General features: G+C 37.1%; 1 protein-coding gene across 1 annotated transcript; it reads right to left on the bottom strand.

Annotated features, from left to right (window-relative positions):
• Positions 1 to 13,920: 13,920 nt before the first annotated feature.
• On the bottom strand, positions 13,921 to 17,231 carry LOC145096309 (uncharacterized). The gene is made up of 4 exons (XM_079034057.1): positions 16,714 to 17,231; positions 16,251 to 16,388; positions 14,219 to 14,293; positions 13,921 to 14,097 (listed from the first exon to the last, which is right to left on the bottom strand). The coding sequence occupies exons 1-4, from the start codon at positions 17,164 to 17,166 to the stop codon at positions 13,921 to 13,923; spliced, it is 843 nt and encodes a 280-aa protein (XP_078890183.1). The 5' UTR covers positions 17,167 to 17,231.
• Positions 17,232 to 17,857: the final 626 nt, after the last annotated feature.

Raw genomic sequence — 17,857 nt, 5'->3', positions numbered from 1 at the left:
ATGTGATGAGTCACAGCGACACGGGGCGACGCGCGTCGGAAGGGGATAGGCTTCGGCCTCGGTCCAATCAGAAGGCAACACGCATTTGCTGACTCACCTAGATCGGATGACGTGGCCCATTCCGGATCTTATCCATGCGAAAATTCTCGGAAATTGAGCCCAAATCTTCTAAAATTTATAACTTTCTCATACGGGCTCCGTTTTTGACGTTCTTTATATGCATGCATAGGTAAAATTATGATCTACAACTTTCGTTTAGACTTTGTCGTCTAATTTTGAATTTATTTTTAATATTATTATTTTTAACAGACCGGGACAGGAAAATCCGTTAAAATTTCATAACTTCTTCATCCGACATCCGTTTTCGTCAGACTTTTTACCGTTGTAGTACTAATGACGAGACCTTCAATTCTCGTTTAGGTTGTGTCGGCTGAAAATCACTCGATCTAAAATTCGAGTTTTTAGCTGTCTACTGCTAAGCTGAAACTTTGAAAAATCATAACTTCCTCATACGAAGTCAGATTTTTGCGTTCTTTTTATCGAACTTCTCGGTTTAACGAATACTAAGACTTTCATTTAGATTACTAAGGCTATAAATTAGTTTATCAAAAACTCACTTTTTATGTCATTCGGCGCCGTGTCGGTTTTGTCGCGGATATTCGATTGATCATAACTTCTTCGTTATAACTCGGATTTCGATGAGGTTTTCGCCTAAATGTTTCTAACGAGATTATATACAACTTTCAATAATTAAATTTTACTTATTCCAAATTTTATATTTTTGTTAAATTTCACAATTTGACATTTGATTGGAATCTCATAAGACTTCCAATACTATCTGAATGATTCTAAGCATAGTTATACTTCAATTCTAGTAAAAACTATCTGTTAGAACTCAACATTCAAATTCACATAATATTTCATAATATTATTTACTTAAAACACGATTTCAAAACGTGTATGTTACAGGAACCAAGTCCATTTTGAAACTCAGTTGACCGTTACCGTCTACGCAAGGTACTCTCTCCCATGACTTGTCCAGCTTGTCACAAATAGAAGATGAAGAAATGTTAGTTTTAACCCATTTCTTTTTCGATCGGATGGGTGGCTCAGTACTTGCTTTTGAACTTGAAATCGGTCGTCGAGATGGATTTGACCTAACTGGTCTTGGCTTCACTGGAGCATTTCTTGAGCTTAGCTTCTTGGCCGACATTCCCTTCTTAATGTTGGGAGTTGATTTCTTGGTCTTCATTACATTCCAGTCACCATTTCGCGATTGTGACCTCAGACGGTTTCTTTTGGAAAATCTTCCTCTTGGCGCGTTCTGTCATCCTTGTGCATAGTAGGGAACATATGCACAATTTGGATAATTTCTGGCAATGTGACCAGGTGTTCCACAGAGAAAACATGTCTTTTTCTTCACATAAGAATTGTTTCTTCTTGCCCCTGGTTGCGTGCCCTTGCTTTGTCTCTGATTTTTCCCACAAGCACACTTGCAATAGACACTCTGTTTAGCTTGAATTGGCGGCCGGTATTTACCAACAACAGGTTGATTAGAAGCAACAAATTCAGAGTTTGATGAGTCATTTTTTTGTCAATAGTGTTCTCCTTGTTCTCATCTTCCACTACTTTACCTGCACAAGAAGTAGAAACATTAGTATCTTTAATCTCAACACCCTCAATTGGCCCTGATTGTCCAGTCTTGATTGAAGCTGGTGTAGGAGTTTGGCCAAACTGAGCAGGTATTTCTTCCTCGTTGGTCTCAAGGGGTGGGTTATAGTTGTCATTAAAGGGAGGTGGAACACTATTATACCCCAAACCCTTGTTTTTACTATCTTTAAATTTTAGTTGTTTTTCTATCATAGAAGCAACTACCTCACTTGATACATCGAATTTCTTAAAGTTGAATTCAACATCTTTATCTTTAGCTTTTAATGCATCAAGTTCGGTAGTTAATTCGGCAAGTTGTCTCTTAACATAGTTATAGTTTTCACAGTTGTTGCTATATTCCTCTTGAAGTTTAAAAAATCCTTAGTTTTGGCCTCTAGTTATGTTTTTAAGGGTTTTTGGGCCTTCCTAAAAGTATATCCTTCATATTTAAGGTCCTCATTTTCCCTTTTTAGTAAATCATATTGTTCACGAAGAAATTTAATTGTAGCTTCACAAGATTTAGAAATGAAACTTCATTGACCAGGATGTTTGAGGAACTCATTGTTTATCAAAAATGCCCTTTGACTTAAAACCTCAAATGTCAACCTTAAAAGTCAAATTTAAAAATTCAAACTTGAAAAGACAAACTGAAAAGCTAAAAGTGAAAATTTTAAGGTTAAACGAGAAAGTCAAAGTTTAAAGTCAAAGGTCAAACTTGAAAGTCAAAGTCAATTTTAAGGTCAAAAGTCAATTTAGGAAGTAAAAAATTAAAAGTCAAAGTTTTTGGTAGAAAATGGAATTTTAAAATTCGAAAAATTGAATTTTGGGCTAAAATTGTGAAAATTCCGCAACTGGATCGAAAATACGATATTTGAATTAAATCGGGAAGGAAAATAACACGAGGCTTACTAGATGGATTGGTAAGACGGCGGGTTGATGATGTGAGAGACTAGGGTTCAAATCCTTGCACGCCCAAATTTTTTTTAATTTACTCGTTGCTGTCGAAGGACTCGTATGAGCTGACCGAGAATGCAAGCCGAACACATCTGCTGACCGCAAAAGGCAAGGACCAAAAATGTGATGAACCAAAAACCTGCTGACCGAACATGTGCTGGGCCGAGAACCTGTGACACCTCGGACCGTAAACCCCCGTTATCGGCTGTAAACACTTCGGACCACACACATTGCAGACCGCAAACGCTATTTCGACTGTAAACGCTTCGGAAACCCTAGCTGCCGACCGAAAACGCCGCCACCCCCTCGCTGGTTACGACCACAAAAACAACATTTTTCACCTTTTTTGCTACAAAAATCGATCAAAAACTCGTTTTTATGAAAAACACAAAGAACAAACCCCCAATATTTTCCAAAAACTATCCAAAAACAAAAAATCCTTCAGGAAAAATTGAAAAACGCTCCAGATCTTGCTAAAATGATTGATACAATCCAAGCTCTGATACCAACTGTAAGTCCCAAATTTTGCTTGATGTATCAATCAGATCCACTTGATGGTGCGGAATCCCAATCAAGCGGATGATGCAAGATCAAATATGGAAGAAGGAGAAGAAGGAGAAGAAGAAGATGATGAATCTATGATATATTCAATAATATGGATGATGCTCCATACATATGAGATTCTCTCTCTCTCTCTCTCTCACACACACTCTTCTTCTCTCTCACTTTCTCTCTCTAGAACACCTTGATTTACACACACTTAGCCCCCTTGACTCCTCACCTTTACATCTCTCTCTCTCTCTCTCTCTATATATATATATATATATATATATATATATATATATATATATATATATATATATATATATGGACCGCAAACTCAAGGCCCAAACCCAATGCTAGACCGAAAACACATGGGTTTTCGGTCCAAGCTACAAATAAACTAAATATTATATTCGGCCCAAGACTAAAAATAATAAATGCTTTGAAAAGCAATGTATAAACCATATTTTTGACCCAACATAAATCATTGATGGTTGTGAAACTGGGCCCTTAGACTCTTTGAATAGGAATGGACGAAAATTATAGTGTGGCCCTATAAGTTTTCGTCCAAGGCCTTCTAGTAGAGGAGTCCATGGGCTGCTTTGGCCTTAAGCAGGAAATTAGCGTTTCCAACTACAAACCCTAGCTTTGGGAATAAGCAACCACATGTATATAAGGAGGGTATCTCCTTGGATTTTCACTTGAATAAGCAACCATTAATGTTTGTATGTCATCATTTCGGTCACCTTAGAAGAACCCATATCAAAGAAGGATCTAGGTTTTCACTAGATAAAGGATCTAAACCCTTCTATTTGGTCAATTTGTGATGACCAGATTGGTCTAACTGTTATTATTGTGTTATATTGTTTATGTGTGACTGAGACTGCAGGTAGTCTCTAGGGTTGCTGATAACCCATATGACGTGTTGTTTGCCCACTTGGACTGTTGATAGCCGCCAGGGTTGTTGATAACCCATAGCCGTTTATTTATGTTTGTCACAACTAGGAATTCTAATGCTTTTGTATACATTCACAATGATGACATTTGTGACTAAAACTTGAAAGCATATATGATGTTTATTCAATGACAACAAAATTCCATCAAACACTCTATGCAAACACTTCAAATGGTCAACAAAAGATTGGAAACCCTAAAAATCTCGGTTTAAGTCCATTATGGACTAGGATTTCCTTATTGGGCCTAATCGACCAATAAGCTTCCAATTTGACTATTTTGGGCTTAGGACCCTTAAATGGGCCATAATTGGACCCACTTCATGAAATTTAACAATTTGGGCCATAATGGATCCAAATGAATTGGTTTACGTTAATGGGCCTTATTGGGCCATAATTGATTCAATTAGCTTTCATGGACCATAAATCCATTATTTTATACAAAATTTGGTCGTGAACTACCCTAAAGGCCTAATGGGCCGAAAAATTCTTTATGAACCTCATAATTTCGAACTAAGATAAGAAGTGGGCCAAATTAATTTACCTCTTTCCTCTATTAGCCCATTTCGGCCCACGATAAAAAAAAGAGATTAGTGGATGATTAAGGGAGGGATTGACACCTCATGATTATCCAACACACATCTAAGTTATAATCCTCATGTATCTATGCCAAGTTCATGTATCAAGGCAAGCTCATTCCTCCCCCCCTCTCTTCTTATCTTCGGCTGAGGCAACCCACACACACACACATCGCCATTTCAATTTACTTCAAACTCTCTCAAGAACATCTTCATCCTTCCTCTAAATTTTTGAGAATCATAAGGGCTTCAAGAAGAATTTCATCCAAAAATCACTTCCAACTACATACTAGTGGTAAGATCTTGCAAACATGTTTTCCTTCTACACTTAATCACTCTTCTTACAACCTTAAATTCTTGATCATACTCCATAAAACTCTTGAAATTCGAGGTCTCTTCAAGGAGCTTGTTAGGGCCAAAAACAACACCATCTTCTTCATTTCTACTTCAAAACCGAGAACAACTATGCAAGGTGAGTTTATATCCCCTTGTTATCGGGTTTTACTTGTTTTTGGGGGGAGAATACAAGTGTTATGTGTTGATCTATGTGTGTTTGCATGTTATATGTGATTTCTTTGGTTTTTGTTGTGATAATGTGTTAAAAACTTAAGATATTTCGAGATCTATAGCTAAAATGTGAAAGATTCATAAACAAAAACATAATAAACAACATACATCATAGATCAAAGAGTCCTTAAGTTTAATAAGTGAAAAACAAAGACAAAGATCTTTATAAGTGTCATTTTGCAAAAATAACAAAGAATGGGTTGAAAGTTGATAATTTTCGGTTTTATGAGCGTTATAAAGTATTTATTTATATAAAAGCTGATTTTTATGAAAATAATACTTTTGAAAGGACCAAAAACATAAATTTTAGCTATTGGGCTTTAAATTTGGGCCTCACAGATTTATGGCCCAAACTTGCAAAAATGATGAATTTTAGGGACTGAATTTGTAAATTCATAAACATATGAGTCTAAAACATAAATAATTAAATTTCAGGGGTTGAAAATGAATTTATTACCAAATTGGACTAAAAATGCAAAGTTTTTGATTTTGGGGTCAAAATTGTAAAAGTTACGGAAATTCAGCCAAAAATGTAAACTTTTTACAAATAAAGGCTAGAAATAACAAATACAATAGTTTTAGGCTGAAATTATTATTTAAATAAAGTTTAGGTCAAAATGTCAAGAAAAATGGTTAAAGGACCAAAAAAGTCAATTTTCATAAAAAGGGACTAAAAGTGCCATTTTTATAGATAAAGGGGTTGCAATGGTCAAACTAAATGTTTTTGGACCAAATCGACAAATATAAATATTTGGGTTAAAAATATCAAGTTTATAACGTGTAGTTATATATATATATATATATATATATATATATATATATATATATATATATATATATATATATATATATATATATATATATATATATATAACCAAAGCTTCGTTATAAATCAAACGTCCGAGTAGTTTAATACTTCGAATAAACATTTCGCTTACAACAAATAGCTACATTCCGAAGTTAAGATCAATAAATTATAAATGATTCAATGGTTGGGCTCAAATATCTTATATTCGTGTTATTGGGCATTTACGACCCAATATCATGATTATTGGGCCCAATATAATCACACATGTTTATTGGGCTTCCGGTGACCTAATTACATGTCTAATGGACCCTCAATGGCTTTTACATGCTATTGGGCCTTAGTGGCCCATTTGCATTGCTAGTATGTTCCAAATCAATCATATGCGTGATGGGCTAACGTGTCCGTCGCATACTCGACAACCTATAATAACATACATGATTAGTGGGTCTCTGTTGCCCTCTTCTCTTCATCTGTTAGGCTTACCTTTTATTCAAGTAAACATAAATCAGGTTGTTAAACAAGGTTATTCAATTTTAGTTGGATTTAGTGGGAAATAACGGGTGAGACCAATAAGTGTCGGTCGTAGTCAGTAATTATAACAAGAGTCTCCTGGAGGGAGAGCGAGAGTTTGTGTATAAATCTATATGGGGGTGACTCCCCCACACCTGAGCTGTTTGCTACAGTTAGACTCGGCCAGTTTAGGGTGACAAAAATCTTGATCGAAACCGGCGTTTGGAAAAATGCCAACATATTTGTAGATATAAAATAAATATATATTTAAATCATTTAAAAAATGTATAAAATCATTCATCCATCATAGACATCAAGTTTTCAGATAATATACAAACATAGCACGTAATTTATATAAAATACTTCATATCTATGTGTAAGATGAAAGGGACCATGCACTCACTTGAAAAGGTGGTGAATCCGAACTCAGACAACTCTTCGTTTCTTAAAAATAATTTCCTTCGACGAAACCTAGTATTATTACCACTAGAGTTTAGTCTATTATTCGCCGACACTAATTAATAGTCTAGCTATTATTACTATTATATAAGCGTTAAACAATACTTATATAATCCATAATAATAGCCCAAGTACTTATTATAAGTTCCTAATAACGTTACTATAATTAAATAAACGATATATTAAAAATAGTGTAGGCATAGCTCACTTACAGTGAGTTTTATAGAAACCCGGGCTTTGCTTGGAGCAGCGTTCCCGAGCCTTCTCGGAGCCGTCGAGCACTCCGAGGCTTTTTCCTCGTGCTAGGGAGGCTCCCTAGGCTTTTCGGGGGGTTTCGGGGCTAGAGAGAGGTTCTAAAGAGAGAGTAATGAGAAGAAAGAATGGGAAATGTATGAAGAAAATGAGGGTGGGAAAAGTTCTATTTATAGGGTGAAAATGGCTAAACTTGGTGTCACATGTCACCATCTAGTGGCAAGACTTGGGGAGAAAGCAATGGCCAAGATTGTGCCACATCACCCATTTTCGCACCAACACACTTCCGACTTCTAAAATCCGTAACTTTCACATACGAGCTCCGTTTTTGACGTTTTTTATATCCACGTGTAGGTAAAAATAAGATCTACAACTTTCATTTTGACTCCGTCAGCTAACTCTCGACCGATCTTAAATTTAACAGTACGAGTAGATTATACTATTAAATGTCCACGTAAAATTCATAACTTCTACATACGGACTTTGTTTTCGTCTGTCTTTTTACCGTTGAGTTCCTATCAATGAGATCTTCAATTCTCATTTAGGTCGCGTAGGCCAAAATCTGCTCGAACTAAAATTCAAGTTTCGGGCCGTGCACTGCTATGCCAAATCTTAGAAAATTTATAATTTCCTCATACGTAGTCAGATTTGATCGTTCTTTTTTTGTATGTTGTCGGTTAATTGTATACTACAACTTTTATTTATATAACTAAGGCTAAAAAGTCATTTATCAAAAATTCACTATTTACGTCTCCCGGTGTCGTGCCGGTTTTGCCGTAAAACTTCGACGGACCATAACTTCTTCGTTATAACTCGGATTTCGGCGTTCTTTATATGTACGGAACCCTTGAGACATATTATACAACTTGGTTAAGATTATTTATTCTAAATAATCTTTTGTATGATCTCTAAATTGACTAGCCCAGATCTACGTGCGTTACAATGATCTCCCCCTTAGGATGATTACGTCCCGGAATCATCAACGAAACAGGACTCACATGATGAATCCATACGCTATCTCTTCATCTTAAGTAATAACCTTAACTTTGACATTTCTTCCAACGAGTATCTAACTCTAAGACTTCCTGATTGCAGGCGGTGCTTGATCTTGCACTTGCTCCCTATCTCACGTTAGACTCCAAATTATGACCTTCAAGTCACAATCTCGATCCTTACTGGAGACTGCTTCTTCTTAACCAACTTAAGATAAGTTATTTTATTACTACAATGGACCGATGTGTCATATTCTGATGACTTATCATTGTATGTTCCCACGCCTAGACTCAGGTCTCTTAGAGTCTTCCAGAATAGACTATACATTTCTTCATGTTCTAATTACATCTTAAAAGGTAGCATTTCTAGTTACAAGCAACTATCGCGATACCTCTACCGATCGCTTTGATTATCTTTTATTTCAATCTTCCGGCTTAATTCAGATGCTACATCAAACTTGGTTCTTTGAACCACGTAACATACTCATCGTAGTCGGACTCGATTCGATATGACCACTAGGGTCGGAATAACAATCATCCTCTCAGTCATTACCGAAACGATGGTAACGACATATTTGAATAAAACGGTATCAATTACTAGCTTCTTGGTAACCTTGTGACTTTCCCTGATCCAAGCGTGAGTCCTATGCTTCCGGTAGTATAGGCCTCTACTACCTTTGACACCTACTCATACTCGTCCCAAGTATTGTCTCGCAGTTTATCCAAGTCACCATCCAAGAAAATCACACAATCATTCAACACATCAGATAACAAAACGAAGATTTTATATTATTTCTTGAAACGATTACATAGGTGTTCAAGTTCATCCTAGACTATGCCTCTACTAGGCTACATCATACGAAACTATGGCTACTGCATAATCCGATCTTCGGGTAAGAAGTCCTCATTCTTGATTCCTCGCATTGTTGTCTGCTTCATCGAGGATCATGTGGAATGCCCTTGGTTTCGGCGGTGCATTTGGTCTTGCAGCTTCGTTTTTCTTTGGACAGTTCTTTGAAATATGCCCATCATTTCCACATTCGTAGCACTTCTTGTTGTCGAATGTACAAAATCTGGAATAGTGACCGGTCCTACCACACTTATAGCACGTCACTTCTCCATCGCATCTTCCGAAGTGCTTCTTCTTGCACTTCTCACACCACTTGGCTCCATTCCTTCGGTCGTCCAGGTTAGACTTCGAGAACTTTCCCTTATTATCAGGTCTTGAGGATCCTTCCAGCTTCCTCTTCTTTCCAACTTCAACTTTCTCCAGACCCTTTTCTCTTATTTGGGTCTCAACATTCTTGGCTGCCCAGATGGCGGCTTTCAAAGTGGTTGCTTGTTTGACCATTGGACCAAAGTCCACTGGTAATCCATTGGAAAACCTGTTGACCTTGGAAAGTTCTGTTGGAACTAGATAAGGAACAAGCTTCATCTTCTCCGTAAAACTTGCAGCATACTCGGTGACGCTCATTTTTCCTTTCTTTAGGTTCTGAAACTCATTGTTGATCTCTAGTAGATCCTGCTCAGAGCAGTACTGCATTTTCAGTTGCACCGGGAAATCATCCCAAGACATCTTACTCGCTTCTCCCTTGGGCATCGTATTTGCCAATATCTTCCACCAGCTCAAGACACCGCTCTTCAGTTGCCTCATCGCAAAGACGGTTTTCTGCTTGTTGCTACAGTCGCAACTCTCAAACACCATCTCCATCTCGGAGATCCAGTCCATAATCTCAACCGGCTTCAGGCTTCCGGAAAGACTTGGTGGTTTTGCCCTCAAGAAGTTCTTATACCTTCGCCCATCCTTGTCGTTTCCCCTCTCCGGGCCATCCCTTCGTTCACATTGAGTCCCTATTTGACTCACTTGGCGGCTGTAGTTCCCTTCCTCCGACTGCTTGGGAATCGGCTCGGTTTGCTTGATGGGCATGGTAGGTTCGTCCCTATTTTCATGCAACATCTGTCTCATTTCATCCCTTTGTTCAGCTAACATAGTCCGAATCATGGCTTGTACTCCAACCATGGTGACTGGCTCAGGTGTAGTTCCCATTACAACATGTATTTGCTCAATCACCGGGGCCTGTTGATTCCCATTTCCGTTTGCGTTCCCGACTCCGTTTCGGGTTCTAGCCATTCGATCTATAGATGTTTGGTGTATAATGACGAGAATTAAGATAGGAAAGATTTTATTTACAATCGACGTGTAAATCTTCCTATTATTCCGAAAAGTTACATGCCAGTTCTAATACCGTATCTAAACGTTTAGAAATCTGAGCACATAAAATTTCCAGATCTGGTCGGCAACAGACCATAGATCCATTCAGACATTTAGCATCATAAATCATTTAGCACATAAATGCATGTTAGGCATTTTCACTAAATAAGCTAGTGCTAGTGTCTATTCAGGTGTATTTAGCACACTCCTCACAGTCATTTCTTAGCATTCTAAGTTTAATATGGAAATAAATCCATATTCCTAGTTCGGTTAAACTACTGCTCTGATACCAACTGTGACATCCCCATTTTCACGGCCAGAAAAGACCGATTTTGTTTATGCTTTGTAAAAATCAGAGTACTTCTTTTAATAAAAATGTTGCGAAATTTGTTCCCAGAAAAACATGATAAATACGTTATCAAAGCACTTTAGAAGAAATGTATTTTTATTCATTTAAAACAGTTGGGATGTCATCGTCAATATAGAAACATAAGCATAAACAGAACTTACATTCATTTACACTAGTGATCTACATCTCTTTTAAATCTCTCAGTGCAAAGTAGCTTCGTATCGACACCTGTGATACAAATAAGCTGGAGTGGGTCAGGATGGGAAACCTGGTGAGTACATAGGGTTTTCAACCCACAATAATATAATTATTATATTGAAACATCAAACAATCAACCCGATTACCCATCCTCGTTATCTTCTTTGATATTCCTTAAAGAATTATCTTAAGGGTCATCTCCTATATCATATTTACCTCTCATCTTTTTACCTCACATTTCCTTATATGCTTATAAGCTGATAGAAATGCATGCTAGTTAGTGGGAGGCTAAGGAACCTACAGGAATGGGTGATAGGGTTGCCTGATTTGTGATGCCTTTACCTCAGGAGTTAGTTCTTTGCTATTTTCTTTGTGTATGTTGTATAATTGTACATAGTTAGGATTTTATAGCCTTAGAATGCCTGATTTATCCTTTCTTCTTGTTCCTTGCCTGTTTGTGGATTTGAGGTAGAATCATTTATTCGAATGTCTATCGATTCTTGTATTGTGTACGATTAGCATGCGCAAAGCAAACAACGATAACAACGGAGATCTTGTGAGGCAAAGAAATGCTGGGGAGCAGTCTAGAATGAGTGTCTAGATGCTTAGTAGTGGTTCCAAGGAACTAGAAGGGCGAGTGTATAGCTGATCTTGAGAAATAGATTCATTGTGACTTAGGGTCTTGAGAGGACGACTTGAGACAAATACGGGTTGGTGTGGAAGGTAGTATTTGGCCCGTACTATTGAAAGCACCAGATTTGTATATGGCTCAAGAAGGAATCTTAATGAACTAAGGATCTTGAAGGAGTGTATTAATGTTTGTGTATGTGGTTTAGCTGATTCTGATGGTTTTCTTGTGTGTTTTAGTATGGTGGTTACCCGAGGTTCAGGCTCTAGCAACCCCGAGAGGCCGAGTGCTAGTGATGATAAAATTCATAGGATTGTTGCCGCCAAGGTGTCCATAGAAATCAGAGGGGCTATTCCAAAGATGTTTGGCTCTATTAAGACCATGTTGATTGAGACTTTTGATGAGCGCTATGCCGCCATCACTGAGGCTGTTGCTGCCGCAACTGTTGTTGCTGCGAGACAGCAGAGGGTGATTCGTTGTGGTGTCGGGAGTTCAACAACACGAATCCACCCGAGTTTGATGGGACCAAGGATCCGATTGCTGTGATGATTTGGATTTCTGATGTTGAGGGTTGTTTTTACACTTGATCTTGTCCGCAGAATCTGAGGGTTTGTTTCACGCTGAATCTGCTTCGCTTGGGAGTGAAGGATTGGTCGAAATTTGTGAGAGCTCGTTTTACTTTTGCATAGCATTCTAAGGTGACTTGGAAGATATTTACTGATATATTTAGAGATGAGTTTGTACCAGCGGTTGAGAGTGAGAGGTTGGCCCAGGAGTTCCTATCTCTCAATCAGAAGACAGAGACAGTGGTTGAGATCACCTGGATGTTTCATATGAGGGCATTGTTTTGTCACGAGCACGTGTCTACTAAGAAATCACGTGTGAGTCGGTATCTGAGTATTCTAAGGAGGGATATGTAACCCCCGTAGATCCGGGCTAGTCAAATTAGAGGCAATAAGTGTCAAAAACAACTTTTCGACAAAAGATTATTTAGAAGACAAAACTGAATTTTTCGTCCCTGTGGTAATCCAAAAATTGTGGATAAGGTCCAAAATGTTTTCAAGTTGCATGGTTGGTCCAAAACATGAAACTTCTTGTGGTTTTGGTCCCTGGAGTTGACTCCCGTCTATTTCCTTCCGTTTAGTGTAGCACGTGCCCTCCATGTGAGGGTAATTTCGTCTTTTCATTTGTATTACACATTACCACCAATTGAAAGCTCTATAGCCTATTTGTGTATATCATCCCTAATTATCAGTTGGCTACTCCTATTCCTTCATCCACCTTTGACGACGTGAAGACAAAAAAAAAACCCTAATCACAAACCATTTTCCTGATCGAGCTTCAATCTGTAGTTGAAATTTCACAAATGGTTCTCACAATGTGGTCCATCAGAGCACACGGTGAAGAAATTGATCCCAATCAAATTTATGCACTACAAGAAAAAAGGCCTTTTACGACGCTCATTGCGCGTCGTAAAAGGCTCAGACGACGCGCAAATGCGCGTCAAGGAAGGCCCTGTCATAAAGATAGACGACGCGCTTTTGCGCGTCGTCTATAGACGACGTGCATTTACGACGCTCATTTACGACGCGCAATTACGACGCGCGTTTACGACACGCAATGCGTATCAAGGAAGGCCCTGTCATAAAGGAAGACGACACGCATTCGCGTGTCGTAACCTTACGACGCGCGTGTTAATGACACGCAATGCGTATCAAGAAAGCCCCTGTCAAGAAAGGCCATGTCATAAATGAAGATGACACACATTTTTGCGTATCGTAATTTTAGATATTTAAACAAAGTATTATTTATAGATTTACTAATTTTCAAAGTAAATAATACATTAAAAATGTCATAATACAAAATAAAATACCATAAATAACAAAGATAATTCATTTCACTAATATATCAAATACAAATAATTATTCCAAAAGTAAGTAAATGTTATAAAAAAATGAACTCATTTATATACAATTGCATCATCTAGCTTACTATGTGCTAACAACTCTCTGTGTGTTTACTTTTGCTTGAGTCTCGTTTCCTCCAAAGCTTCTAGCCATGCCAAAATATGATACCTGTTGATAAGATTAAGATATTTATTAACCCAGTCCCCACTTGCACCCACTTGCAGGCCTGACTTGGTTATCCTCAATAGTCAATTCCCTACAACTCATCTTTGAAACAAACTAAAGGAACTTGGAGTTCTGCATGTTATTTGCCAAACCAAATAAATAATATCCTGATTATAAAATTAAAAAAAAATACATTTACCAATTCACATTGACCATGTCCACACCAACAACAGCACCAAAGGATGGAATTGGGCATCTCAAAGTCAAACATTCAGGACCATCATTGATATATGTGCTAATGTAAGCTACCATCTTCATTGGCAAAGCATGCTTCATGAACATTGCTAACATTCCTGTAGGGTTAGATAGCAACTTGTTAGATAGAAGAAATTTAAAATCTTGATACAGAACAATTTGTTATTCACAAAAATTAAACACTTTTCCAGTTAATAAGAAAGTAAAATGGTTTCAAAAAAAATTGAAGCGTTATTACCGTTCTCTTTCTTTCTTTACCAAAATTGTGATGTATGCCATATGAATATTCTTTGTCAAATCTCTCAGCTCCAACCTACATTATAATTCTTTTAAATGTTCCAGCAACATGAAAACAATTCTTTCAAATTTGCAATTCTTTTAAATGCTCCAGCAACCGGAGTAAAGTACACGCTTCTTTGAAAACAAAGGCAATACACGAATAAATTTTGAAAGGAAATTGGAACGCAATTACATAGCTACCATTTTTTAAGTAAAAATTAGATACAATACTAATAAACTACAATTCTATTGAATTTAAAAAAGTAAAATTTAGATACAAGACTAGTAAACTAGAATTCTAATGAATTTAAAAAAGTAAAAATTAGATACAAGACTAATAAACTACAAGACTAAAAAAATGGAAGGATTTATCTCTCATTACCTCTTCATGTTCAATTGTCCGGCCAAATGGAATTATAATTTGAGACTCGATAAACCTTGTGGGCCGCATCTCGGGATACCCATACGGGTTAGCTTTAACTGAGGAAGCAGATAAGCATTCACATTAAAAGCGGCCCATTCTGATTGATGCTCCCGTTAAAAGCGGACCAAAACAGCCGGAGGTACATTCTAGAACAAAAAAAATTACAAGAATATAAGGCACTAACCAAAATGAGGGGCATTTTAGTCAATACACAACACTCACTTGAAACAACATCGAGGCCTTTTCACAAAGAACCCCTCCAATAAATGAGATGGAATTTGAATTCTTGGTTGAATTAATCATGACAATCACATCCTCAGCACCATCATTTTATGTCCCCAAGTGCAGTTAACTCATTTTATGTTAGCATTCAACTTGCTCTTTTCCCTGCACCAAGAATTATGTTTTTTTTGAAGTCAATTCAAGTAATTTACACACACATAGACACACAGACACACACACACACACACACACACACACACACACACACACACACATATATATATATATATATATATATATATATATATATATATATATATATATACTAGGGAAGTCAAAAAGCCATCCTAAGGACGGCCCAATGCCGTTTTGTATTTAATATGATGCTATAATTTTAAAGACCGAAATTAAAAATGCTACAACACTCGATAAAATGAAAGTAAATTGCCACTTCTCTTCATTTAGGCCAATTTTGGATAGTTTATGTGTTCACAAGTTTGTGATGGTTGAAACACAGCTTTCTACAATATAAGTATCAAGTAGTCGACACATTATTATACAAATGGTCACTCAAGTGTGTTTCAGTTGTAGCGCCATCCATCATGTTGTCGCCTGATCTCCTTTAATTACGAAAATACCCCCACACACCCTAAACAACTGAACTAGTAAAGCAAAGAATCACAGAATATGTATAAATGTGTGTGTTGCCTCCAATATATTGCATCTTAGCTCCAACTTAACAGTTTGTGGATCCAATCTATGTAGATACCCAATATAGATGCCATTGGTCAGACCTGTTTCAGGAGTGCATCATCATGTCATTTTACATAGATGGTCATTTAAATTGCTGGTAATTAGCGTATCGGGTTTCCTTCGTAACACCATTGCTAATACTACAAACAGACCCACCTGAGATTTTGAGGGTGTTTTTTGGGCAACTTTCTTGGATCCCTTTGAGCCACCTTGTTGAATTGCAAAGTCAGCAAGAATGCTGTCTAAGGACCAAAGGAGAAAAGAACTAAGGGCTTCCATGGATAGTTTGTTGATCCAATCAACTGAGGTTTTGTAAACAGCCTCAGGAATATGTGACACATGATTCTGCACTTGAGAGAAAGTGGATTAGAAGCTTTGTGTGTGTGTGGAAAATAGTAAAAGTGTATATTTTGATACAAAAAGCACTGAATCATACACAAACAGTTTGAAATATTCAAATTTCAAAATCTTTATACCATGATATCATGTTAATTAGTAGAGAACACACTCACAGGGCCTAAAATTTGGCAGCATAAGTTCGAATCCTTTTGAATTACATTATATGAAGAGAGAGTCTAAGAGGAGAACTTACATCTGCAACCTTAGCAACAGGAGATTCTCTCAATAACTTCACCCAGGGAAACTGTGAAGCAGTCACACTAGAAAATGCACGTCCAAAATAGTCGGCAAACCTCATCAACTGTATATCTTGTTGTGCCTCGAATGAAGTCTATGAACACATACGAAGAAGTTATAAAGATTAGCTTCCTATATTTCAACTAATAATCAAATTGTGTGAGAATGAAGTTGTGTATGTAATCTACAACCATATTGACAATAATTTTCATCCTAGAACTATACTAAACTTTGATAAACTACACAGTAATTAAAGCTGAATCCAAACAAAAAACTACAGAGAAATGTCACAATTACATATCTTCCCGTTCCGATCGAAGCCTATACAGTACGCAAATCAGTTGAATTTTAAATGGTAATGAGAGAAACCTCAATCAAAACATTGAATTGTAGAAAATAAACATATAAAATTCACTCACCGTCACCTCCAACAGAAAACTAGCCAGGTCGTCGACATCGATCTTCTCCGCCGCTTCCGCAATTATGACCTTAGGTTTCTTTACTTTCTTCGGTTTCTTCTTCTTCTTCTTCTCCTCAACATCATCATTCCCAGCCACACCATTGGCAACCTCTTCATCGCTGTCCTCATAATCGGAGTAGTTCTTCTTCCTTGACGATTTAACCGGAGGAGGAGCAGGATCATAAATCGACAATCTCTGTGCTTCTATAACCTTCCTACGCTCCTCCGATTTCTTCTCAATAGAAGTGAAGACATTATCATTACCAGCGACAACGGATCCGTTTGGAAGCGCCTTCGGTTGAGGCACCTGCTGCTTAGGCTGATTCTTCCTGTTCTTCTTAGCGTAAGTAACCTTCTGCCATCCGTGATTGTTGTTGTTGTCTTCAGAAATATTGTTGGATTCGAACTCCATTTCGGGAATTGGATTAGAGAAGAAGATAGAGATAGATTCGGAGAAAGGGAGAGATGATCAGAGCGCTGATTTGGCAAAATCTCAAATTCCCTAAAAAAAATCCTCATAACTCTAAGAAAATTCCTTAAAAAATCACATAAATTTTCAAGACCCGCTTTCCTCGATTCTTAAAGCACCGGCCTTATTTATATATATATATATATATATATATATATATATATATAGTTATATATATATATATATATATATATATATATATATATATATATATCTGAATGCAGTTGTTGTTACAGAATTTCAGCGGAATCTTATAAATTGTTGATTGTATAAGGAATTAAAGTAGAATCCAAAAAAGTGAGATGGGGTCATACCTGTAACTTTGAGGCCACGATGGGTTTAAGGAACTAGGTTTTCTTTGATGTTGAGGGTTATCGTCAGAATAATTTGAAAATTCTGAATCATTCCCATCGTCTTCACCTCTAATGGAGTCCTTGTCTTCCTCATAATATTCACTCTCGATGAAAAAGGCTTGATCTGATATTGAATTCTTCATTTTCTCACAAATTTCGTAGCCTTCTTTTCAGATCTCTGAGACTTCAAAGAAAAGAGGTTAATCTCGTGTAAGATAAGCTTTAAACAAAATCAACTAATTAGAATCATACTAAACTTCAATATTAATCTAACCTAGGGC

The sequence above is a fragment of the Lactuca serriola genome, chromosome 3 (genome assembly GCF_051521515.1).
Source record: "Lactuca serriola cultivar US96UC23 chromosome 3, Lser_US96UC23_V15, whole genome shotgun sequence".
NCBI classification, from domain to species: Eukaryota; Viridiplantae; Streptophyta; class Magnoliopsida; order Asterales; family Asteraceae; genus Lactuca; species Lactuca serriola.
The sequence above is the reverse complement of the archived record's forward strand: the minus strand, read 5'-3'. Positions and strand labels throughout refer to the sequence as shown.